General features: G+C 41.4%; 1 protein-coding gene across 3 annotated transcripts in view; it reads right to left on the minus strand.

Annotated features, from left to right (window-relative positions):
- Window positions 1-1,082: 1,082 nt before the first annotated feature.
- Window positions 1,083-23,772, minus strand: part of trioa (trio Rho guanine nucleotide exchange factor a) — an 88,135-nt gene continuing 65,445 nt past the window's right edge. The window contains exons 18-59 of one of the 3 annotated variants that reach the window (XM_027176043.2): window positions 23,283-23,474; window positions 22,128-22,277; window positions 21,936-22,050; window positions 20,501-20,616; window positions 19,904-20,026; window positions 19,441-19,635; window positions 18,871-18,986; window positions 17,826-17,892; window positions 17,586-17,695; window positions 17,274-17,343; window positions 17,111-17,200; window positions 16,927-17,019; window positions 16,703-16,814; window positions 16,425-16,615; window positions 16,226-16,327; window positions 15,110-15,139; window positions 14,840-14,991; window positions 14,579-14,678; window positions 14,251-14,494; window positions 13,664-13,962; window positions 13,393-13,563; window positions 10,554-10,649; window positions 10,277-10,425; window positions 10,128-10,194; window positions 9,663-9,766; window positions 9,458-9,527; window positions 9,284-9,373; window positions 9,041-9,133; window positions 8,871-8,921; window positions 8,715-8,792; window positions 8,412-8,603; window positions 8,087-8,267; window positions 7,047-7,810; window positions 6,148-6,395; window positions 5,712-5,850; window positions 5,585-5,612; window positions 5,329-5,491; window positions 5,081-5,202; window positions 4,885-4,963; window positions 4,426-4,626; window positions 4,161-4,299; window positions 1,083-3,806 (exon numbers count right to left, since the gene is read on the minus strand). In XM_027176043.2, coding sequence (XP_027031844.2) covers window positions 3,261-3,806; window positions 4,161-4,299; window positions 4,426-4,626; window positions 4,885-4,963; window positions 5,081-5,202; window positions 5,329-5,491; window positions 5,585-5,612; window positions 5,712-5,850; window positions 6,148-6,395; window positions 7,047-7,810; window positions 8,087-8,267; window positions 8,412-8,603; window positions 8,715-8,792; window positions 8,871-8,921; window positions 9,041-9,133; window positions 9,284-9,373; window positions 9,458-9,527; window positions 9,663-9,766; window positions 10,128-10,194; window positions 10,277-10,425; window positions 10,554-10,649; window positions 13,393-13,563; window positions 13,664-13,962; window positions 14,251-14,494; window positions 14,579-14,678; window positions 14,840-14,991; window positions 15,110-15,139; window positions 16,226-16,327; window positions 16,425-16,615; window positions 16,703-16,814; window positions 16,927-17,019; window positions 17,111-17,200; window positions 17,274-17,343; window positions 17,586-17,695; window positions 17,826-17,892; window positions 18,871-18,986; window positions 19,441-19,635; window positions 19,904-20,026; window positions 20,501-20,616; window positions 21,936-22,050; window positions 22,128-22,277; window positions 23,283-23,474 — 6,438 coding nt within the window. In that variant the 3' untranslated portion in view covers window positions 1,083-3,260. Of the gene's footprint in view, window positions 3,807-4,160; window positions 4,300-4,425; window positions 4,627-4,884; window positions 4,964-5,080; window positions 5,203-5,328; window positions 5,492-5,584; window positions 5,613-5,711; window positions 5,851-6,143; window positions 6,396-7,046; window positions 7,811-8,086; window positions 8,268-8,411; window positions 8,604-8,714; window positions 8,793-8,870; window positions 8,922-9,040; window positions 9,134-9,283; window positions 9,374-9,457; window positions 9,528-9,662; window positions 9,767-10,127; window positions 10,195-10,276; window positions 10,426-10,553; window positions 10,650-13,392; window positions 13,564-13,663; window positions 13,963-14,250; window positions 14,495-14,578; window positions 14,679-14,839; window positions 14,992-15,109; window positions 15,140-16,225; window positions 16,328-16,424; window positions 16,616-16,702; window positions 16,815-16,926; window positions 17,020-17,110; window positions 17,201-17,273; window positions 17,344-17,585; window positions 17,696-17,825; window positions 17,893-18,870; window positions 18,987-19,440; window positions 19,636-19,903; window positions 20,027-20,500; window positions 20,617-21,935; window positions 22,051-22,127; window positions 22,278-23,282; window positions 23,475-23,772 lie in introns of those variants that run through there. The other 2 variants (XM_027176044.2, XM_047807649.1) reach the window with 2 other exon arrangements.

The raw sequence follows: 23,772 nt of genomic DNA on the forward strand, positions 1-23,772 counted from the left end.
TGATGCTATATAAACTTATTACACGTTTAATATAAACCTGTCATTTGCCTTGCAGCTGGGATTCAGCAGCCCTGCAGTGCATCCTGCAGTATACCAACATCCCTGCACTGCTCTACTCTATAATAAAGTTCCAGTGCAGCACCACAATCTTAACTAGAATCTGCTTGAAAATCAGCAGAATAGTAAATATTACGCAGTCGCGCACACGCAGTCGCACACGCAGTCGCACACGCAGTCGCACACGCAGTCGCACACGCAGTCGCACACGCAGTCGCACACGCAGTCGCACACGCAGTCGCACACGCAGTCGCACACGCAGTCGCACACGCAGTCGCACACGCAGTCGCACACGCAGTCGCACACGGTCTCTCTTTACATTGGAAAATGCAGGGTGTAAATCCAGGAGAAAGACTAGTTTACTGGCCCTACATGTAATGTACTTTCCTCATTTTAACTTTTGTTATTAATACATAGCAGAATGTTTTTGGAAGCAAGTTTGGACAAGCTGTGTGAGATTTTTTTTCCCTTGTGTTTTTTTTCCATGAGTAGAGTTCAGCTGCACTGAACCGCCAAAGCCCATCAGCTTGAGGAGCACTGATCCACCACCAGATTTTCAGGCTGAACTGGCATTTGTTAATTGGTTGGATGTCTGGAATGAAAAAGAAGAATGCCTGGAAGGATTGCAAAACAATCCTAAGTTTCAGAGGGAAGGCAACAGATTCCACTCCAACAGATATGTAGCATCATGCATTTGACCTGCAGGATGTTACTACAATAAGTGTAATAAGACAAATACAGAGGGACTAAAGTTCTCAGTATAAAATGCAATCATTCCCAAGTATTATGGTCTCATCAAGACAGATAAAGTTCAGCTCAGTAAAATGTGCTGTTACAAACAAGACTTGCTTATCGCAGCTCCTCAAATCTGAACACATAACACAAGTCAATTCCTTAAAAAAAAAGAATCACAAGCACAAATGAAACACAGCTTGTAGAAGGACACGTTGCAGCAGACATGGGGACGACTCACTGTTCACTAGCACTTACACTGCAGATGCATCTAGGCAGCACAGTAGTCTAGAGAATGTTCCATAAGTTTAATTTCAAAATAACTGATGGCAAAACTGAAAATATTTACAGCACATATTGCGTAAACACTTATGGTGTATGTACAAAGAAATATACATGCAAAAGTATAAAATAACTGGAATAAAACTTTTACAATGATCATACATACTCTAAAAAAAAATAATAAAACGATTAAAAAAAAAAAAAAAATTAACAAAACATTTAAACGCATCCAGTCCCACACCGCATGATGTAACAGCATCTGTACAACTTTACAATGACAAATAAATTAGAAGACATGATATGGATCGACACAGAGCCATCATGTTCCTTCCTACAGGAAAGGTTCTCTGGCTCCACCAATCCCACATTCGACTGAGTTTCAGAAACTGAATGATAACAAGCTAAATGAGGTGATGTGACAGTTACAGGTGCATCGGGACACCGACGGCGGCTGTAGGCTACGCACCAACAGAAAGCTCTAAAGGAAAAATCTCTTCAGTGCAAATTTCACTACGTTGTCAAATTGCTGAAAATCTCTTCCTAACCACTGTATCACCAAAAGCTATCTGAAGCCTTGGACATAGGATCTAAATTTGTATAAAAACTATCAATGAGATATTATATAAATATCATAATTTAAAGGCTTCACATTTATGTTAACGAGTTCTTGGCATCACAAGAAGCTGTTAAATAACCAAAAGGGCCTGATAAACCTGTCTGACTTCTAGTGTGATAGTGTGAAAAGAAGTTACTGTATGTCTGTGAAATGTCGAGAACATTCAAGAGAAAAATCTTCAGACGTAAAAAATAAAGCTATGGTAAACACATGTAAACAACATGGCATGTATAACTTAAAATAGTGAAATGTGATATTTAAAAAAAAAAAAAAAAAGCCTCATGAAGCTTGCAGAGCTTTGGTACACTAATAATATTAACAAAAAAGTGACAAGAACGCATAAGTGCCATGTAGACGATGACCCTGTGGTGTTTCAGGGAAATAATACTCAACTGAAGTTAAAGTCCAGGTTAAAATAAACGCAACTAACAGCAGAACTTGCAGTACCAAGTACATGCTTGTCTATATATTTATTACAGGTACAACAAGATGTCTTCATAAATAGTTGCATAAACTGGTAAGCGGCAACATTGCACATGATAAGAATCTGGAACATAACATACAACGTGAGTGCATTTACAGTATTCAGTCTTAATTTGAGCTCATACGTGAACTGCCACTCAGACCGTTTGTCTGCCCTATGGCTATCTTCCCTTGGGAATCATCTCCTCTCCCATGCTGGGACGATGTCTCTGTGAACAAATAGCATTAAAAAGGAAAGATCATGAAATTAAATGTAGACACTAACTATGTACAAAGTAAGGCTTAAACATCTTTAAATTGCACAACACAATTTGTTCTATTTAAAGCAATTTAAAAAAAAAAAAGTGTTTAAGAGGTTTCACTTGCAGCACTTGGAAATTGTTACAGCTAAATGTGGCATAATGACCGTTGTTTGACAAAGCAACTTATTAAGCTAAGCAACCAAACAACCTTTGATTTGAATGTAAATGAATCAAGATAAACCGCAATCTTAAGGTTACTTTGCACCTTTCACACTGAATCCAAAATGTTTTTGTGGATTTTATGCATTTGTTCCTTTTTGCTTCATTAGTGTTGAGTTTGTTCAAACTGTGTACCTATAGTCACTCAAAAGGACCCCCCCCCCCCAAAAAAAAAAAAAAGTTTTGACTTGAATACTGTAAAAGCGCAAAAGAACTGATTGCTCCCTCTGGCTCAGGCAACATGGGAGGAAAAGGTTCTCTCCACACTAGATTCATCTGCATCACTTTTGTCACAGAAAAGATCTGTCACTGTTCTGTACATTTTTTCCCCACACAAATGAATCTGTGTGGTTTAAGTGATCGTTGATCAAACGGTTCCGTTATATATTCCATTCATTAAAACTCTTACAAATCTTCATTATATTTTGAACCAGCCGGCAGCATAAGACTGGAAAAGGACATTTAATCCACAGACGTCACTCGTCTCTGAACTGTGTTCTACACGGCTCTGATTGGATGCGGCAGTCATTTCCACATACTTCTATTGACGCAGGACTGACAGAAGATTCTTCTGAATCACATTCGGCTGCTGAAAGAGGATGAGATTAGCTTTATTTTTTTTTTTTCGATCAGATCCGGGGTTGGAGTCTGCTGTGTAGGAAAGGTTTGATGCCCCCTAATGGCCGCAGGTCATTGTGGTGTTTGCGCCGCTCAATGAAAGAGATGAGTCTGGAGGTGTCAATGCCCTCAGTAGACCCCTGGCTACTCCCCGGCCTCAACCAAGACTCCTGCAGGCAGACAGAAGGGGTGGGACGTTTGTTTGGCTCAGTCCTAAGCAGCAGACACACGAAGTCCCGCGCCTCCTGGCTCACACCCTGAAAATAATCATCAGGGAAGCTGAAGTCTAGCCGGCAGATGTTGAGGCACGTCTCCTCCACACTCTCATCCAGGAAGGGTGAAGCCCCGCTCAGGATCACATATGTGACCACTCCAAGGCTCCAGAGGTCAGAGGATAGAGATACAGGCTCCCCTAGAACAACCTCTGGGGCAGCAAATTCAGGGCTGCCCAGGAGAGGGTGAATGTAGTGAACGGAGTTCAGCTGCACCGCATCCCCAAAATCTGTCAGCTTCACCGTCAGCTGAGAGGAGCTCTGATCCACCACTAGATTCTCAGGCTGAGGAAATAAATGTTTAAAGATTAGAAATGCATTTGAATAGAATTTTATTAGGAACATTATCATCATCAGTTATGGATATACTGACATCGGCACAACCTAAAAAACATATCACCTGAATCAGTTAAAGATTTTTTAAATCATTTTACGTAGATTAACCCTGAGGTTAAAATCAAGAGGTCTAATAGTTTTAACAGAATGAAGGCTCCACATTCTTCTTGCTACCCAGCAGCTGCTACCTGTAGGGTTGTATGTACAATGTGTGCCGGAGGATTTTATGTTCAGGTTTACTTTAAAAGCTTACTTTTTGATTCCTCTGTTTAATGCTACATCTTATGATGTGTTCCGACTGACCTTTACATCCAGATGAGCTATTCTGCAGTTATGCAGGTAGTGCAAAGCTTCTAAAATGTCCCGCAGGTAAAAGGCCACTTTCTCCTCTGTGAGGTTCCCCCAGCTGACAATGAAGTCCAGTAGACGTCCCTGATCAGCCCTGAGCACACACAAACGCACACTAGGTCAGACACACCCACAGGCTCTGGGTAATAATGCATTTATGTACCATGTAAGTGTTTATGTGGGTGTCGCTACAACGCTACAACTAGTGTATATAACTCACATCTCCAGTATGAGCGCGTAACTACTGGGGGTCTCAAAGATGTCCTGTAGGCTGATTATACTAGGATGCTGCAGTCTTTTTAAAATGCTGAGTTCCTGTGTGACCTGATCACGTTTCATTAGCTTCTTATTGACCAGTTTAACAGCTACAGTCCGTTTGGTTCCCTTTTGGTCACAGCGTTTCACCACAGCAAAGCGGCCCCTAATACAAAGAACAATGAATGTTTACAATGAATTTAATTGCATGTAATAAAAGTTAGACGCAACCTCACACAATCTCATCCTCAGCTGCATCACAAGCAAAGTGGAAGTGTTCAAACAACAAACATTTATCTTGCTATATTAAAATTTTGGATTAATATATTATTCTGCTTTAAAAGACAGCCTCGAAATTCCCACCATGGCTCTGCTCCATATCACAAGCGGCTGATCATACAGACTTGGAGGGTTTTAAACTTACCTGCCCAATTCTGCCACCTCGGCGTAGAAAGAATCAAAATTGTCTTTCCACGTGACCCGGATTCCATCACTGGAGGTACCTAAGAGCAGACACAATTCATGAGGGTTTTTTTTTGTCTATGTTTCATTTGATCAACAGTACAATAGTGTTTGTGTTTTGTGTGTGTGTATATATATATATATATAGGTGTATTTACCCAACACCCTGAGACTGGCTGACGTCACCACACTCCCTACATCATTGGTGGCGATACAGGTGTAAATACCATCGTCCTCTGAAGCCACGCCCACAATGCGCAAAGTGGCCTCACCAGTCTCACTGCAGGAGGACACCATTGTAAATCCATCGTTACATGCAGTATGTGTTGATCATTTACAGCGTAGTGTGAATCTTAGGATTCAGAGGGTATAAGAATCAATACAATACGACGACATGATCATGTACCTGTAAGCTGTGCTGAAGTGGCCGTTGTTACTCAGCATGCTTTGGTCGGGTCCCTTCCATGTGACCGTGGCTTTGGGGCGGCTACACACTTTACACCTCAGTGTGACGCACTCACCCTTATCGCAGGTCACGTCACTTAACGGAACGACAATCTCTGGCAGAACTGGGTTTAAAAAAATCATCATAGACATTAAAACACAACTAATGAGCAAAGAGCATTTTACGTAGATTAAGAAAGATGAATAAACAAACCTACCATCATAGATGTAATTTGGATTTAGAAGCTAAAAAAAATTAATAAAAAAAAAAAAAATAGTTCAGTTATAAAGCTCACCAGTGGGATAGTGGACACATTATAATACTAGGTCCTACAGTACTAGTACCTTTACAGACACCTTGTTGGGTAAACCCTCTCTGGATTTCCTGTATCCATTTTCAAGTTTGGCCTCTTTCTTTCCCTCCTTTTCTCTCCTCTCTGATTTCTTCCGGATACGGAGGGACGTGTGCCAAGATGATGACTTCCTAGTTAAAAGAAAAAAAGAAAAAAAAAACATGTTCCTGCTGTAATACAGAGGTGTCTAATCTGATTCACAAAGCGCTGGTGAGGGTAAAGGTTTTTACTCTAGTCAGGGAGGAAGCTCACTTGATTTCACTCGTTTAATTAGACGATCTTAGCTTTTAATAGATTATTGGGTGTGGCTTCTGTATGATTAAAATGAAAACCTGCATCTACACCAATCAAATGACAAACTATAGTACAAAAAAAATGTAATTACTGAGAAATAAATTTGACTAATGTGTGAATGTTGCCCCTCTTACTTGATGGTTCCCTCTGGGGCATCAGGGGTGCTGGCGGAGGTGTGGCCTAACACGTAGCCGGGGATCCAGCCCTCGGCGGCTGGGCTCTGATCTGTGGCGGCGCGGAACACCAAGAACATATTTTGCTGGTTTGAGGCCAGGATCTGCACCACTTCACCCTGACACACATTAATCTCATCCTCTTTCAGAGCCACGTAGTCCTGCGTCACGAGCATTGTGGAAATGTTACTGCTGCTGCTGCTTTCACTCTGTAAATGTCAAAACACACAAAAATCATCTGTAGCCTGGATTACATGAGGTTGTTTTTGTTAGACAATGCTTATATTACAGTTAGTCACACCCAACCACTCTACCATACCCATGCTGCTATATGGTTAACTACCTACAAGATGATGGTCACCAGACTGCACTCAGCAGTTTATTAATAGCTTTTGGCTGTTCATGTTTGGAATGTAAACCAGGCAGATGCATCATAAACTTTCTAAAATTATGATTAAAACACAGAATTGAATATTATTGTCCTATTTTTATGAGGAGGATAAAAAGTGTTAATATGGCAGCAGTCCAGACAGAGGAGAGAGAGAAAGCCTGTCCTCGAACAGTATAAAAGGATGTAGAGAGATAGTGCTGTGAGAGTTTGTAAAAGAGGAGAGAATGAGATCTCTCCAGAATCTGCCCCATACAAAGATGCACAAGTTAGTACAGAGAGTGGCAGTAAAGATGTGTTACAGTTCAGGAATGCAGAGTTGGAAATCCCAGTCACTGAAGGCAGAGAGAAGACAGATACTAAGTGGGGGTTAGTAAGTACTTCAGTATGCAAGAGAGGGACTAAAGCAGCAGAATTTTGTAGGAGAGCTGCTGGGGTTGAGCTGCAAAAGGCGCTGAAGCAGAGCTCTTACCCCATTACTCTGGGTGGACTGGACAGACTGCTCGCTGGCCGAGGAGCACGTGCTCATGCGGTCTGCATCTTTACTGTGGCTGGAATGCCGGTGGCTTTGATTCTGATTAGACCGGCTCGGCGTTTCACACGCCTCGCCAGGAAAGGTGAAGGAGCCGGGCCGGCCGGCTGGAGAGCCTGGTATGGAGCTCCAGAAGCAGGCAGAAGAGGAAGGAGTGGAGCAGCCACCATTTTTTGGCCCTGGGCTGCAGGGTGCCAGGAAGTCTTTGATGCCTGGCGCAGCCAGAGGAGTGCCCACTGGGGAGATAGTTCCCGGTCTGGGCTTCACCAGTGCTAATGGGGGCACTGTAGCTCGAGGAATCTGGGCTGGAACGGACAAATCTTGATTCTCTTTGGAAACATCCTCCACAGGCTCACTGCGTTTAGACTGAGGACTGTCTGACAGCTTCGGCTTAGCAGAGTCTCGGCTTGTGTCAGGGTCTGTAGTGCAAGAGGGGAGGGGCCTAGGGGGCATACCTGAGATTTTGTTGGGGCCATCCGGCTCACTGGCTCCAGGGCCCAGGGCAGGAGAGTGATGTCGAAGAGGCTGAGGAAGGCGAGAAGGTTGAGGGATGCGGGAGGGGCGAGAACGACAGCCTGGTGCGACTGGGACTGCCGCACCCCCTCCACGAGCCACTCCCTGCCCTCCAGTACTGACCGAACCAATCGGTGTACCCACACTCCCTCCCACATGATTCCTCTGATAGTCAATTGAAGAAGTCAGCGCTGTAAAAAACACAAAGACAGAAAGAGATATCATCGAGTAGTAAGTGTCCTGTTAATCCTGAGTTCGGCTCAGTCTTCAGATGATGATTTTTAGATGTTTAGTCTTTTGTTAATGTAGTTTGCATTGTAGCCAATTAGGTATTTTTACTGGTGCTGTTATGGAAAAAAAACAGTAGCTGGAATTGTAGCCCACAAACTACCAAGTTACAAAAACCCCATGGCTAGAAGAAAAAAAGCATAATTATTATTAAGTAATACAGTGCAGTGATGTTATACCAGTAAGGAAGTTACGCTGAGTCTCCAGGATCTGGTTAATCTGCATGGTCCAGACCTGCCGGACTCCAAGGTGGGAGGAGTGCAGTAGAAAGGCCTCAACGCTGCCATTTGGCATTCTGGAGGTCAGAGTAAACTTACACGGGTCGCCATCTATACTGTCCTCCAGGCCCAAACTGCTCACCTGTACACAAACATTGTGCAAAAAAGTATCATAAACACTTCCTTATAGTTTATTATTTGCAGGTGCAATAATGTTGCCTAATGTTCCATCAAACATACAGACCTAATATCAATCCAAAAAAGTGACCTGGACAGAAGAACATACCTTAATGCTGTTCTTATAAAGAAAACCAGGCATGGAGAAACCTCTCTTCTTATCTAGGGGCTCACTAAAAATAATAATCTGCTCAAAAAGGAAGACTCTTCTCTCCTTCATCCTGCCCAGCAGGCCTCCATCAGAGTCTGACACCATGAAGGTGTCCTGCAGGAGGAGACGACCCTGAGCTACTATCTTCCCCTATAAGACAGAATAAGAACAAAACTAAATTCCCCCTTTTGATGGATTATGGTGAAACAAGCTATTGGTGCGCACAGATTAATATTTCATTTTGACCAAGCAGTGTCTTACATCAAATCCCTGGAGTCGTCCAACATTCATCATGTCATTGCATCGCTTTGGTACAATGCACATGACCTCGAGTGATTTCTGTAATAAAAGAACATCATTGAGCTTTCTAGTGCAATCCAAATATACATCAACACTCATAAAGAACATCTCGCCCACCTCCAAATCCAGTGAGTCTATCCCAGCCTTTTTGGAGAACTTTAGGAAATCCTACAAAAAAAAAATCAATCGTACACTTGAGCAGGAAAGCGAGTTAGGCAGCTCTGTAAAAAATTATATAAAACACTCTACATCTGGAAAATTAAGAAATAGACAGGAGATCCTCAGACCTTAAGCAGCAGCTGGTACTTCATGATTCTCTGCACAGGTTTGATAAGTAAGTCAGTGATCTGCAGCCTGTGACCCAAACGTAGCTTTAGGTCCTGTCAGAAAAGGGCAAAATGCAAATGTTACATATAATCTCAAAGCACAGGCTAGTCTTGCATATTTATTTATTTTTTTTTAAATGTAAGTCCATCTCTCATTTTATTGTATTATACAATCTTTGTGCTACAGTTTTATGAAGCATGTACCTCAAAGTAAGTGTCAAGATACTCTGCGACAATGTGCTCAGATTTGGGTTTGTTCTGGCAGTAAACAATGTACATGTGCAACCTCCGCTCCTGTAATAAGAGCAGACATAATAAAGACGAAGGCTTGGGAAAACAGAAGGTCTGAATGGGCAGCACATGTAGAAATGAACTCACGTGTTTCACAAATAGAGTGCCAAGAAGATCAGGTTCATCAAGGCACTTTTCCAATTCTCCCAAAAAGAAACTGAAAGAAGAGCAATTATGAGTATTAAAAATGACAGCTCACATAGAGAGCATCTCAACACTGTGTTTTAAAGAGCTCTAGATGAGAAAAAACACTGCATGTCTGCATATTCATAGCACGAGGAGGATTACATACTCCCGGTGCCAGTCATAGATCTGGTGAATGTTGCCAAAAACGATCTTGTCTTTTCCTTTCATGTCATCTGGAACGCCTTCCTCTTTCATCCTGGCCATATAACCCTGTAAGGAGAGATAAAGCCACATTACTCAAGAGTACAGAACATTAAAATGAATCATCCCTAAATAAAAGCTATTCAAATGATCTATCTAAAAAAAGGGGTGTAATTGTAAGACATGGTTCATAGGAAAGTTTTTCTATGCTGCGGTCACCACCGGTCTGTCTGATGTTGTGAGCTGTGTGATAACATAGAAGCACTCAACATTAAACCGACAGTTTATTCCATTTTATTAATTTATTATAAATATTAACATAAATATGACCTTTAGTAAGTATCAAAAAACACACAGAATTAAGTACAGGACCGAACCGAACCAATCAGTGTGAAAAAATTCCTGTGCAGCAGGAAAAAAACCCACTTACCTCAACAACCAAACAAAGATCTCTCACGTAGTCCCTCTCGGTCTCAACCAACTCCAGCAGCACGTAGCTACAGTTAGACAAAGAGGACAGTGAGGATTGTAACATCCTGACAGGGAGGAAATGATTTCAGGTGTAAAGTAAAAGCTTACTGGCGTCTCTTGAGGAAGCCTGTCTTGCGTTCTTCCATCTCATCAATGGGGGAAGAGGAGGAGAGGAGGGAGTTGTCTGAGGGATTAAAAGAAGGACTACTGCTGTCCCCCTGCTCTACAGACAAAGAGCTGGGCCTGTCCTCAAGAGCCTAAGAACGGACAGCACCATTACACACATTTACCCAAAACACTATAATTAAGATGTCCCTTTACTTCCTGTACCATAAGAAACGTCCAACATTTCAAACACCCATATAAATGTTTATGTGACACTCACCATCTTGCTTTTGACCAGCTCTTCAATAGCGCTGACTAACTCTGCAGCACTAGGCGTTTCTGAACTGGACGGGCGGACTGAAAGACGGGATGACGTCTGTGGAGAACGAGCAGGGAAAAATGAGCAATCGTTTAGACAAAAAAAAATAAAAAATCTGCTGATAGTCTTCAGTTCTACAAGGATAGTCGTAGAGATACACAGAAGGCTGGTCTTACACCATTACTGTCTTACAGGTAACCAATTACGCAAAATCTAATTACAGTAAATGAATGAATATGAAATCACTGGCATTTCTGAAGCTGTCCCAGATTCCCTTATAACAGGATATAAACACTGTTTTCTAGATCAACAGACCCCTGGGCTAAAGCTTATTTAGCAGAGAGCACAAGAATTTAATAATATACATACTCAATCGATCAGGGATGTCCTTAATACTGTGCCCAACTGTGATATGGATAGACGCATGTTTATTACGAAAAAATATGTGCCTTTAAAGGAACATTCCCCCAGACATTATGTTCAGCAACACACCAGTGTCAAAATACTGTTAACTGAAAACTAAGCAGAAAGGAAATATTTAAAGCGAGAGTCGTCCACAGGCAAACTGCAGTCCAGATATGACCAGGAAAGCATTTCAGTGGACTAGATGGAGTACTCGATAAAAGCATGAAGCAGCCTCGGCTTCTGTAACAGATTTCAGCTCATCCAATTAAGCATTTATCCAGTAAATCGGTCAGCTAAATTATTTATGTAACCAGGCCATTCCAATTTATTTCTTTTTTCCCGCTAATCTAAACAATCACAATCACAAAAAATTTAGCAGCTTCATATGACACAGCTTCATCTCACAAACTGATGATACTGTTCAGTTTAACTGCAGACATACAAGAGTTGACAAGAGTGTGAAGTGAGACATAATATGATGTTAAAAAGCAATGTTCCTTTATGAGTCTGTATTATGAATAATCAGAAACAATTCAGCCATAACATACAAGTAGAGTGAAGTCCAGCAGAAAATCTCACCCTTGCTGTGCCTTCCAGACTTTCCAATTTGTGTCTGGCAGTGGCCTCTGGTCTGCTTAGCTTTTACATGCCAATTAGACACCAGAGTGGATAATGAGGGGTAAAGCACAGAGGAAGGGGAGGGGAGGGCTGATGGGGAATGGGAGTGGTTGTTAGAGGGGTTTAGGAGCGAGAGAAGCTCTCTGTGATTCAGAGTCATTTGACACATGACCCCCCCCTCTGACCCACATACACCCACATACTCCTCTTTGCTTCACAGCGTACATGCCTGCTAGTAACCTGAAGCTACAGTCAAGTTACGAAACACTCTGAGGCACCCAGTCGGTTTAAAATAATAATAATAATAATAATAATAATAATAATAATAATGGGGAAAAATCCTCCAGTAGATCAGGAGGAACTGGGTTTGATGATTCTTAATTATACATGAAAATTTTACATAGAAAAATGACAAATAGAAAAGTCAATACAAAAGTATAAAACTAATTGAAGAAGGAAAAAAAAAACATGCAAGGAATAGTGCACTTGGGCAAGCGTTAAAGCTTAAATGTATAGAATATGTCTTAAGTGGGTGGAAATACAACAACATCCAGAAAGGTGAATCTGCCTCTAAAGACACCTGGGGGCTAATGACCGGGAAGGTGCTTTCTTTTAAAGAAATAAAGAAATAAATAGATAAATAAATAAATGAAAAGTGGTGCATCTGTGTCTCTAGAATCCAACCAAAGTAAGATCAGAATAAAAGCGTTAAAAGAAAATCCAAAAGAAATGAGTTTTGTGTCTTGCGACTAAGCGGAAGCATGGGAACAGAAAGCGAGATGGAGGGAGGGAGGCCATAAAGGGAAGGAGTCAAATGGAAAGGTATGGAAACTGAGATAAAACAAAGACAGGACACAAATCAACATAATGCTATGGCAAACGATACAGCCGAGAAAAAAACAAAGAGAAAAACAAATTAGTGTCACAAGCTGTTCTTTGGCACGACCGACCCCATTTACACCTGGTGCATTTCAGTGAATTTGGTCACGTTAGAATAAAGAGAAAAGTCATCTAGAAGAGGATGCAATAAAATGTATATAATAATAAAAAATAAAAAAAATCTCCCTTCAATAAAATGTATAAAAATAAAAATCTCCCTTCAAATTCTACATTACAAATAGAAGTGTGCTATGCGAGTGTACTAAATAAATAAAGTGTCGTGTGCTATGATTAGTATTAATCTTTTAGTTGCTATAACATAAGTAATAAACTTGTTTAAAGAATATTAAATGTATCTATTAACAAAGTTAATCAATAAATAAATAACATTTTACATATAAATATATAAATAATGGCAAGCTGCTTCAGGATGTTGTGTTATAGCAAAATAACCAGCTTTATGGAGGTAACAATAATTGCACTTCATGTTGGGTCACATCATGATTATTTTCCTATAACACTTCACCCCGGTGTGTTTTTGTCTTACAGTCTCTAAGGCTAGAATCCAAACCCAAGTATTGCAGGCAACCAATTTAAAGCACAAAAAATAAACAAACAAACAAAAACAAACAAAAAAAAAAACAACCAAAAAAAAACAACCAAAAAAAAAAACAAAACAAAACAAAAAAAAAAAACAATAAGAATTGGCACAAACTGAACAGTTTAAAGGGTCAGATTAAAATTTGGAAACAATTAAATACATTAAAAATTAAAAACAGTGTCTTTAGTCCAATGCTATGTTTGAAATATTCTATATAGATTGACTGTAGGGTTATGGTTAGATGATTATAGGTCATTTGATCATGATCCCACAGCTGATCTGATCCGAGGAGTTCACCTTGTCATCCTGAGGGTCAGGTTGGAGAAGGCTGTGCTGCTGGATGGCCATTGGTGGAGGGAGGGGCACCGAGTCAGCGCCTTCCTCTCCCTCTTCCTCACCACAGCTCTGCATACCCGAGGAGGAGGATTTGGAGAGTGTGCCACTGCTCAGTCCTTCATTCCTCACCCTCTGTAAAGAGAACCATGGCAAATGTTTACTGGGAAGATCAGCTGACTAAGCAAAGACATGATAAATTGGCATCTCAGTTGGAGAGAGAGTCTGATCTGACCTCTTCTACAGTCTCATCCTGCGGCGTGGCAGCGCTGTCGTCTGAGTCTTTCTGAGAGCCCACTTCTGCGCTCTTGCGCACATCGGCACGGCTCTTCTTGTGCTTGTGCGCCAGTTTCTTTACATGGCCGTCCGCCTTGCCGCTGCTCAGTCTCCTCACAGGGCTGGTCAGCCACTTCCGTAAGGTGTTGCCTGGTCTCTTGGGTCCTGGAGAACTCTGAGAACCCATCATGTGTCCAGGCTGTAGGGTGGCAGATGAGCCAGGGAGGATGGCATCATTGCTGCACACTGATAGTGTGTCTGGAGAGAAAAAGGGAAGAGGACAGTGAGCTAAAGTCCTGTAAAGTAATACAAGTAGAGTGGTGTACTCCGTATAAATAACTTCTTGCAGTTCAAACATGTGGCAGTCTGGGAAAACCAGTCAGATGCCACTCAGGCTAAAGGATGGAACCAAAAAAGACGGAAATTGGAATTTGGTCTAAACAGTGTTCCTCTGCCTGCCACTGTAACTTGTACAAAAAACATATATATTTATATCCCAGGTGCACATGTGGCATTATTATTTTTTTGTGTGTATGTTTTTTTCACCTTTATGGTTAAAGATTCCCTCCATCTCCATGCTGCTCCGAGAGTGAGCGATGCAGAGCGTGGCACAGGGTACAATACCCTCAAGGGCAGGCGAGCGGTCAGTGGTGCGCACTAAGCACCAGTCGGGTTTATCGTGGAGCCGCTCGAGCACCTCCACTGTCTGACCTCTCCGTACATTCAGCTCGTTATTGTTCCCTGCCATGAAGTCGTGGATAACCACAGTGAGCTCACAGCCTCCAGACAGCTAAGGGACCAAAAGAAAGAAAACGCATGTTTAGAAGTGTGGAAATAATCTGCAGGGTGAGCGGTGGGAAGGAGGAGCTGTTACCTTGTCACTGTCCAGTGTATTCTGAGAGGTACGGGAGGCCAGGGAGATGGTGTCTGGCTGACTGCTGCCTTCACCCTGACTGTCCAGGTCCTCTCCATCTCTGCACAGAGGAACACACAGCACATGAGAATCTACAATCCTACAACAGCAAACTTTTACATACTGAAAAGAAGGTGTAAACCTGCTGAAACCCAACTAGAAGCAATAAAAGTGTAAAAACTAAAATCTGAATGCAGAAGAGAAGAGGAAGGTTTTACTGGCCTGAGATTGTACCTGCGGGCCTTGTGTTTGGTTGTGGAAGGCTTTGGGATATGGATAGGTTCCTTCAGCGCACCCTTTAGGTGAACTGTGCGCTCCTGAATTACCTCACGGATGTGTTTTATCCAGTCCTGCTTGTTTTCAATACTGGAGGCCTGTGTGTAGATGACAGAAGAAGAAGAGGACGAAGAATATAACAGAAGCAGAGCACTTACTCAATTCTTGCATCAATTGTAATCTAAGGGTTAACTGTCAGTGCTGGGCTATACTCACCATTGCTCCATGTTTGCATCCCTGACTTAGCTTAATTTGAAATATAGAAGAAAATTTCACTACTTTGGAAATTTAAAATACACAATGACAAATAACAAAACTGGCTTTAAAGACAGACGGACAACACTGACTTACTGAACCCCAATTTTGATCATGCATTAGAAAACCTTTTTGCTTAATGCTTAGCACAGTTTACTAGTCAACAGTTTTCAGGACAGTCACCAAATATTAACGTAACTGAGACAGTTTACACAAACTGAGAGACAGAAAGATTTGACGTAGAGATGCGTTCTGTTGCTCACGATCGTTCGTCGTGTGAAAGATTACCGAAAATATAATCTTAGTTGAAGTCCTGCTTGCAAGCATCACTGACTTGATCTACTTGTGTTTTGGATCTTTTCCCAAGCAGCAGCTTCACTAATCGCTTTATCATTCTCCCAACACAATTGTCTAATCTATACATTTTATAGAATAGCTTTAGTATGATATGTTTTCCTTTCTCTAAAAGCAGTAATATGGCTAAAACTAAACTGAATTCAATTATTAACATACTAATTAAAAATGTGCTCTTTAAATGAGAATACTGATAAAAAATTGTGGATTCCTGAAGATAACCGAAACCAATAGATATAACTGGGATACAGCTCCTGAAAATCCCTTGATGTGCCTTTTACTGACCAAATATTAAAGCAAACCACTGAACTAGTTTCTGTACAAGTGATTAGCTTTTATACCAGGGAGAGCAGGGAAAACTAAGAATAAGCTAATAAATAAAAACCAATTGTAAAATACTATATAAAGCAGATATTATGTAAATAAAGGGTTTTAAGATATAAGGGCATATTTCTAGACGCAGTGGGTGTTGCAGACACCAAGATTGGTTAATATTCAGAGATGCAAACATTTATATAACAAATTTCACAGCTCACGTATATAGAGAGGAGTTAGAAATCACCCGAAGACAGTAGACAGAAAAGTGAGAAAGTTGAGCTGGAGCTGAACACAAAGTTTCACAACCACATTAGAACTGGACATCACAACCATGCAACCAAACAGAAGCAGAATGTGGGAGAAAATAAACAAAACACAACACAAACAAAAGTGAGAGACACGTACCTTAAGAACAATCTTGTTGTCAGAGGTTGGTGTCCGTCCCACCCAGAGGGCAAATTTACACGGATCCCCCTCGACATGTTCGGTAACACCCAACTCTGAGGTCTAATCACACACAAGGCAAAGTTCCAGTCATTACCTAAAGAGCTATAAAAGTAGAAGTGATCATTTGATCGTAATGACGTCTCGAGAGAAAACATACAAAGAGTTTGCTCTTGTAGATGTATTTGCTCCTGCCGTTGGAATCTTTAACCTCCTTGCTGAAGACAAGTGACATCTCGAAGAGGAAGAGGTGGCGCTCTCTGCCCTTCCTGATCAGAGTCTTGGGATCCCAAACCTGGAAGGACTCTTGGAGGATCAGTTCTCCCTGAGACTCAATGTTCTCATCAAAACCTAAGAGGATGACATGACAGCCGGTCAGATCACATACATGCATATACGGATGTGCGTGTGTGCGCATGCCTGGACACATGCTCATACCTTCCAGCATGCTAAGATGCATGGCATCGTTGGCCCTCTTCGGTACACTGAGCATGACCTCCAAGCCATCTTTGATTTCTCCTTTGCCCTCCTCACAACAGGTCAGCAGTTCCTACATATACAACACGATGACACATTTGAAAATGTACAAGTTCCTGTTAACGTTTCTGTAAGACTCAAAAGATATTACGTGTTGGCGTTAAGGTCAGTGGTGTTGCTCTAACCTTGAGCAGCAGCTGGTATTTGGTTATTCTCTGCACTGGTTTGATTAGATAGGATGAGATGGAGTTAGCCAGACGGTGCCTCTGCTGGATTTCCTGTGAGGTCACATATATATGGTCACATTATATGCAAAGGTAAGTTAGCGAGCCTGACAATGTCATTATTGCTATAGAAGCAAGCTCTTACATCAAAGTAGGATCCAGCATGCTCCAGAATGAGTTGTGTGGAGTCTGGTTTGTTTCTGCAGTAGTTTACATACATCTGGAATTTGTCGGCCTGCGAGAGAACATGTGTTATTATAACATTAGGGTTATTACTACGTTATAAGCTTTTTGATAAGCAAGCTTACCCAGGTAACGAAGCAATGACCCACATCCTCTGGAAGCTGTTCATATTTCTCCAGCTCTTTCAAAAAGATACTGAGAGAGAGAGAGAGAGAGAGAGAGAGAGAGAGAGAGAAAGAGAGAATGAGAGAGAGAGTAAGAGAGAGAGAGAGTAGGAGAGAGAGTAAAAGAGAGAGAGAGGGATGTAAAAATGTATGCATGGTGGTACAGATCAGAAATAGTTTATTTTTCATTAACACAATACTACAGCAGATCATCAATACTTTAAAAAGCACAATTGTGTAACTACTGACTAAAGGTCATACACAAAAACTCACTTGTGATGAAATTCATAGAGGTCTTGCATGTTGCCGAAAATGATGTGCTCTTTGTTGATGATGCCTGGTGGGATTTCCTCTACACCGCTGGTCATTTCCCAGAGATACGTCTGCAGAAAAGCAGAGTAAAAATGTTTTATTAGAAAATAAAAACAAATAAATAAAATAAATAATAAACAATCAGGATCATACAATAATAAAACAACACAAAAAAGATACTGGCATTAGAATATTACTTACATCCATACACTCTCTCAAGTCCCTCACATAGGCCTTCTCTGTCTGAATCAGCTCTGCCATGATGAAACTGTACAAACACACACACAATAAATCCAAATAAGTAGGCACAAAATATATAAAGTGATGATGGAAGTATTCATGATACGCTGTAACAGCAAAAACCCAGCGATGAAATTCATTTGCTCAAGCATGCTCATTGAAATTCAAGTGCAGTCTCCTAGATATTGCATGTCGCAAATCAATTATGAGGGTTTATGACAGTTTTATGCATGCTATATAACGTCATTATCATTCATCAGAGAAAACCCTACTGCTTTGAAACTGCATTATAAATAACAATGGAGTGCAGACAGACACTACCACAGTAAATAACTTTTTAAAACATGATGAACATACATAACGTCTAATAGTAAAATCTCTCCATCATGATTAATGGAATCAAGAAAATGCTGAGAACCAAAAAAGGATGAATAAAGCCAGGCACAGATGCCTTTTACCATCGAGGGAAGGAAAGAGTGTATTATACAGTAAAGTTGCTTTGACAAGGAAATTTCTGCATCCATGTGAAGCACATACATATGACCTGTTTTGTTTGGTTTTTTTCTTGGCTATGCTTTCGGGAAAAAATAAGCCTTTTACTTTAAACTGCACAGAAATATCCAGTCAAAGTTTAATTAAATGCAAGTCTGTCTTCTAATCATTATAAACTTTTGGTCTCAAATTGTGGTGGAGTACGAGTAGCACCACGGAGTACGAGCCGTGCTCTGGAGTATGAGCCGCGCCGTCGAGTATCTTCTAGCTATTTCTAGTAGTTTTTAAGTGCTGTGGTGACCCAAAAGAGCTTTAGAGCACTAAAACCTTGGCTAATTCTAGACCCCAGGTATATAACGCTTATAAATGAACAGTGTGAAACCTTCCCCTAGCCAGGGTTAAGAATGACAATAACCAGAGGTTAGGCCTCATGGTGCAGTGGTCTGAGCTGTAATGACATGATTTGTGCAGCAGTGTAAGGTGGTACAGTAGGGAAGCATCTGAGAGCACATACTCCTTCCTGCGAGCAGATTTGCGCTTCTCTTCATTCAGCTCATGAGCAGCATCCCTTAGTTTGACCTCTGACCCTGGGGCACTGGCAGGGATAATATCTAACTGCAGGTCCTTACTCTGAAAAAGAGAAAATTAATCAGCAAGAGAAAACATGTATATATATTTGACATGAAATAAGCACTAATTAATATATATATATACACACGTGTGTGTGGGTGTGTATATGTGTGTATATGAACGTGATAAGAACTATAGTAACAGACAAGCAGTAAATCTTTTAGCATCCTAAACATGAACAGGTCATGTTGCAGCTCTTCTTGAAGAACTGCTGGCTGAAGTACAGTAGTACATGACACATCTGCTGTCTAAACTAGCGACTATTACCTGCAATGCATCATAAATATGTAGGTGGACCCTTCAAATTGTGAGCTTATGGGAAATACATCCCTTGAATGAATAGTAAAACAACCTCCAAACTCCATCAGATCTCCAGCTATCTCAGCTGCATGCTCAGTGACAGCAGAGGGTGCTTTGTGCTGGTAAAGACAGACAGCAGATGGGAGAATCTTACCGCTTTGTTTGAGTCAGAAGAGATGCCCAGTGCTTTCTCCAGTGAGCTGCGGTATTTATCCATGCGCAGGGAAAAGTCTCGGTAACGCTTGTCCACAGCTGTCACCCATTTCTTGATCTCAGCAGCATGAGAATGACCTTTATCGCAGAAGCCGTCGGCCAGCTGGATCAACAGCTTTACTCGCTCTTTGGTTTGCTGAGGAGACAGATAAAAAGGCACGCGTCTAGTGTTAATGTATTTATTAATAATAAAAACATTCTATGTCCAATAATAAACTAAAGCCATAATAAGTTACATTTACTGACGGTCACTGGCACATTTTGGAGTGTTTTAACCCGGAACCAAAATGCAATTCGTTTAGATTTGTCATTAATTTGTTTCAGTTCAGAAGTCCATTTCAGGTTCACGTTCTGGGATGTCTTCTGCACTCTGTGTAAGTAAGTGTGGAAAGTGAGGAGACTACCTTGGCTGTAATGTGGAAGTCCTCATGCTCCTTTAGCAGCTCTTGAGTGTGGTGGATGCTGGAGCCTGTGGATGTATGTGTGGACAGATAGAACTCGCCAGTGTCGTGGATCCACTCAAGAGCCTGTAAAACACATTAATACACGTCAGTACGAGTACCTGCTAATCAGAGTTACTCTGGAACTCTTCATTTCAGCTGAAGATCACTAAGCATAACTCGAGGCTCTGAGGTGAATTCAGTGTCAGAAGTAGACAAGCGGTCAGTGTAAGCAGGGAGACAGATGGTCAGGCGGTGCTCTGCAGTACAGAACTCTATCAGTGATTGTTGTGTGGAAACAAAGCTAATTAGCTTAATGAGAATAGTGTAAATAGTGATTAAAGGCAGCACAGTGTGATACAAGTTTGATTGTGAGACTCAGATGCAGGAAAACAAATTTAAAAGTGAGAGACAGAAAAAAAACTGAGGCAGATGAGTATGTCTGTGTGTGTGAGAGAGAAAGAGTGAGTGAGTGAGTGAGTGAGTGTGTGTGTGTGCGTGCGTGTGCGTGTGTGTGTGTGAGAGAGAGAGAGGGAGAGAGAGAGCGAGAGCGGGACAAACCTGTTTGGCACTGCGTTCAAACACCACATATTGCTGGCACTGGTCCAGCCTCCTCTTCCTCATTGTCCAGAAGTGCAGGACACGATTCTCCCTCTGCAGCAACTCATTCAAGATGTCTGGGGGGAAAAAAAAATTCAAAAGACCTTTTTTACTTGAAAAAACAAAACTTTTACACCAAATATCTGAAACTGCACTCTTTAAATGAACCCCAAGGTTACCTAGGAGGACTAGTACAAACAGGAAGCAATGGTGAACCAGCAGAAGCAGTAACTGTCTCTAGCACACAGAGGGTGTAGGACATTGCTGAAGTCCATAAAATGTTATTTTTATTTCATTGGAGTTTTTGATATTGTTGGACAGGTTAAAGTTTCTGTTTGAGTTTGTTTTATAACACTTTTTCATCACTAATTTCAGTTCCACAAACACAAGCTGATTAACAAACTGCCTCCTGGACAAGGAAACAAGAGTCATTCAATACATCCGCAAATATTGTCTTACTTCCCTAAACGATGGAAATTATTGTAGTCAAGCTGGTTCCTTTTCAAGTTCTTGATATTAAATGTGGTTTTAAAAAAAAGGAAATAAAATGTCCAAAACATCCACTTGAACCTCGTTTTGTACTTGAAAATGATCATCTGCCACAGCAAACATCAATTATGTCCATAGCTGGAGGAAGGACATGCACTTGATAATGTTGTGTGTGTGTGTGTGTGTGTGTATCATGTGAAGACAAAAGAATAGAAAGTGTGTCTAGTTCTGCAGTGCTGAGCCCTGACCCACTTACTGTTTCCAGATTCGTGAGTCATTAAATCACAGAACAGAACGAAACGGATCTGGGGGGTGCAGAGATACTGCGTGCTACAAACTGGGCTAAACTGGATCTAAGTGGGTCAGTTGCTGCAATCACAACTCTTGTCAAAAAGACATAGCGATGTGATGTCACTCTTCCCCACTAGATGTCACAATAGAGCTTGAATTAAAAGCTACACAAACAAACCAAAAATGAAAGGCATATTTCTCCTGCAGACAGACCAGCTGTGTTTAGATATGCCTCCAGACACAACAGTCAAAAAATATAAGTTAGTAAAAGCTGAACCGCAGGGAAACAGCACAAAGTGTGTGGGGGAAAAAAAATCACCATCAGAGACGCAGACGTTTGTTAGCAATGCTTTGTAACTTTACATTTACGGCATTTAGCAGACACGCTTATCCAGAGTGACTAACATTTTTATTTCAATTTATACAACTGAGCAATAGAGGGTTAAGGGCCTTGCTCAGGGGCCCCACATTGGCAGCTTGGTGGACCTGAGATTCAAACTCATAACCTTCTGATCATTAGTCCAACGCTTTAACTGCTAGGCTACCACAACCTCAAACTGAATCAGTGCGAACATCCTGAGACACCCTGTCCTCCTACAGGGTTGTGTGAACTCACTTTTGACCTGCTGCTCGGGTGCTTTGACGTGACTCAGCATCCCAGGCATGTTCACACTGTTCCTGTGCATGTACTTGAGGAACACATCAGCGTTACGTCTGGCCAGGGTGCATGCCTGGAAGGAGATGAAACAGTGAATCATTCGAGCCCATTAAAAAGCTGCAGAGATAATGTAGCCTGAGGGTACAGTACCTTGAGGAAGGCCTCTTTCTGCTCCAGGTGCTTGCTGATCATAGGGGTAACGTGGTCTGTGTCACAGTTAGGACCCAGTTTATCTGCTCCACCACACCAGTCCTCCTCACGCTTATACTCCTGCTCCAGACTCTCCAATACACTGCACACCTATAGAACAAACCAAACAGCCAAGCTTTTAGCTGTACACGGCACAAGGTTCCAGAAGTGTGAGCTTTGGTCTAATTCGGCTTCTGTACCAGTAATGTACCGTGATGTCAGAGATACACACATACAAATTTTATACGATTATAATTGATATTTTTGACCAAAATCATGTAAAAATGTATTGGACTACTCATCTGCCTGCAAAGCTTGAGTGAGAACATCGAGTAAGGAGGCAATTTATTAAACAAGCCGCTAAAACGCTTAGTCTGCCTAAAGACATCAAAATCCTTTCTAGCTGTGTTCTTACTCACAAAGTTGATTACATTTCTGCACAGCCTCATTCCACTGCATGATAGACTCAAGTCTAATCAGTTCAGTTTGTGAAGAGATACTGGCTGTAAAAATGTCCACGATGCTCTACACCACCACATCACAATCAAGACAACAAGGAGCGCTTACACACACTGTCGAAATGACAGATGACATTGTTTTTAATGCTTAAATGACCGCAAAAAAAGACACGAATAACAAGAAATGGAGTCAACAAAAGAGACTGATTTAATCAGTGGATCGCTGAGACTATTGTGAAGAGACTGATTTATTGTCAGACAAAAATCCTCCTGAAGCAGCAAGATTTCAGTTGTGTAGAGGTTCAATTTACTGAGTAACTGAAGCTAAAATTGCACCACACATAATGACCTACTGCATGCTTCAACAACAACAACAAAAGTCTTCTGCATGCTTGTACATGCACTTGTGTGGCCACCCATTTGTGTGTGTTTTTACATGTCTGTTACAGATATAGCTTATTACACACACACACACGCAGCAGAACTGCATTCTATAATGACCCTCGTTTTTCAGCGTGACTTTAATCCATAATACACATTTAAAGACATAGTTTGCCATTTTTAGCACCCAAATAACAACTGAATAGCAACTGATAAGCCTTATGTGGTGTGCTGGGTTTTTGTGTGCGAGTGTTTCTGACTGAGCAACTGCTCTTACTTGTTCAGATGTCTTGTAGAAGGCCACAGAGGCATTGACGAGTTTAAGACGATCCTCCATCTTAAGCATGAGCTGCTGCCAGTGAGACGCCACATTCTCAGCGCAGTCACGGATCATGTCCATGTCGTAGTGATTGGCCTGCAGCATCGCCTCGGCCTTCTGCTGGACCTGCAGAGCGCTCTGGTGGGTTTTCTTCTCCCAGACAGAAAGACAGAACAGAGGTACAGTTACAGAAAATACACGTAACAGGGGAAAGAAAACCTGGCTGAGAAATGACTGGTGAAATTAGACCAAACATATTCAAGCCAAGAGAGAAAAAGATGAATATGATGATCAGTTATTCCATTAATCCATTCCAGAAAGAAATGAATTACATGGATTACAGCCGAGAGACATCCTATTGGTCATTAATAGCTCCACTATAGGGAGTTCTAATGCTACCAAAAGCTGCAAGAATAGAAACTGAGATCTGCTGGAATTGAAGAGGCAA

The sequence above is a fragment of the Tachysurus fulvidraco genome, chromosome 24 (genome assembly GCF_022655615.1).
Source record: "Tachysurus fulvidraco isolate hzauxx_2018 chromosome 24, HZAU_PFXX_2.0, whole genome shotgun sequence".
Classification (NCBI taxonomy): Eukaryota; Metazoa; Chordata; class Actinopteri; order Siluriformes; family Bagridae; genus Tachysurus; species Tachysurus fulvidraco.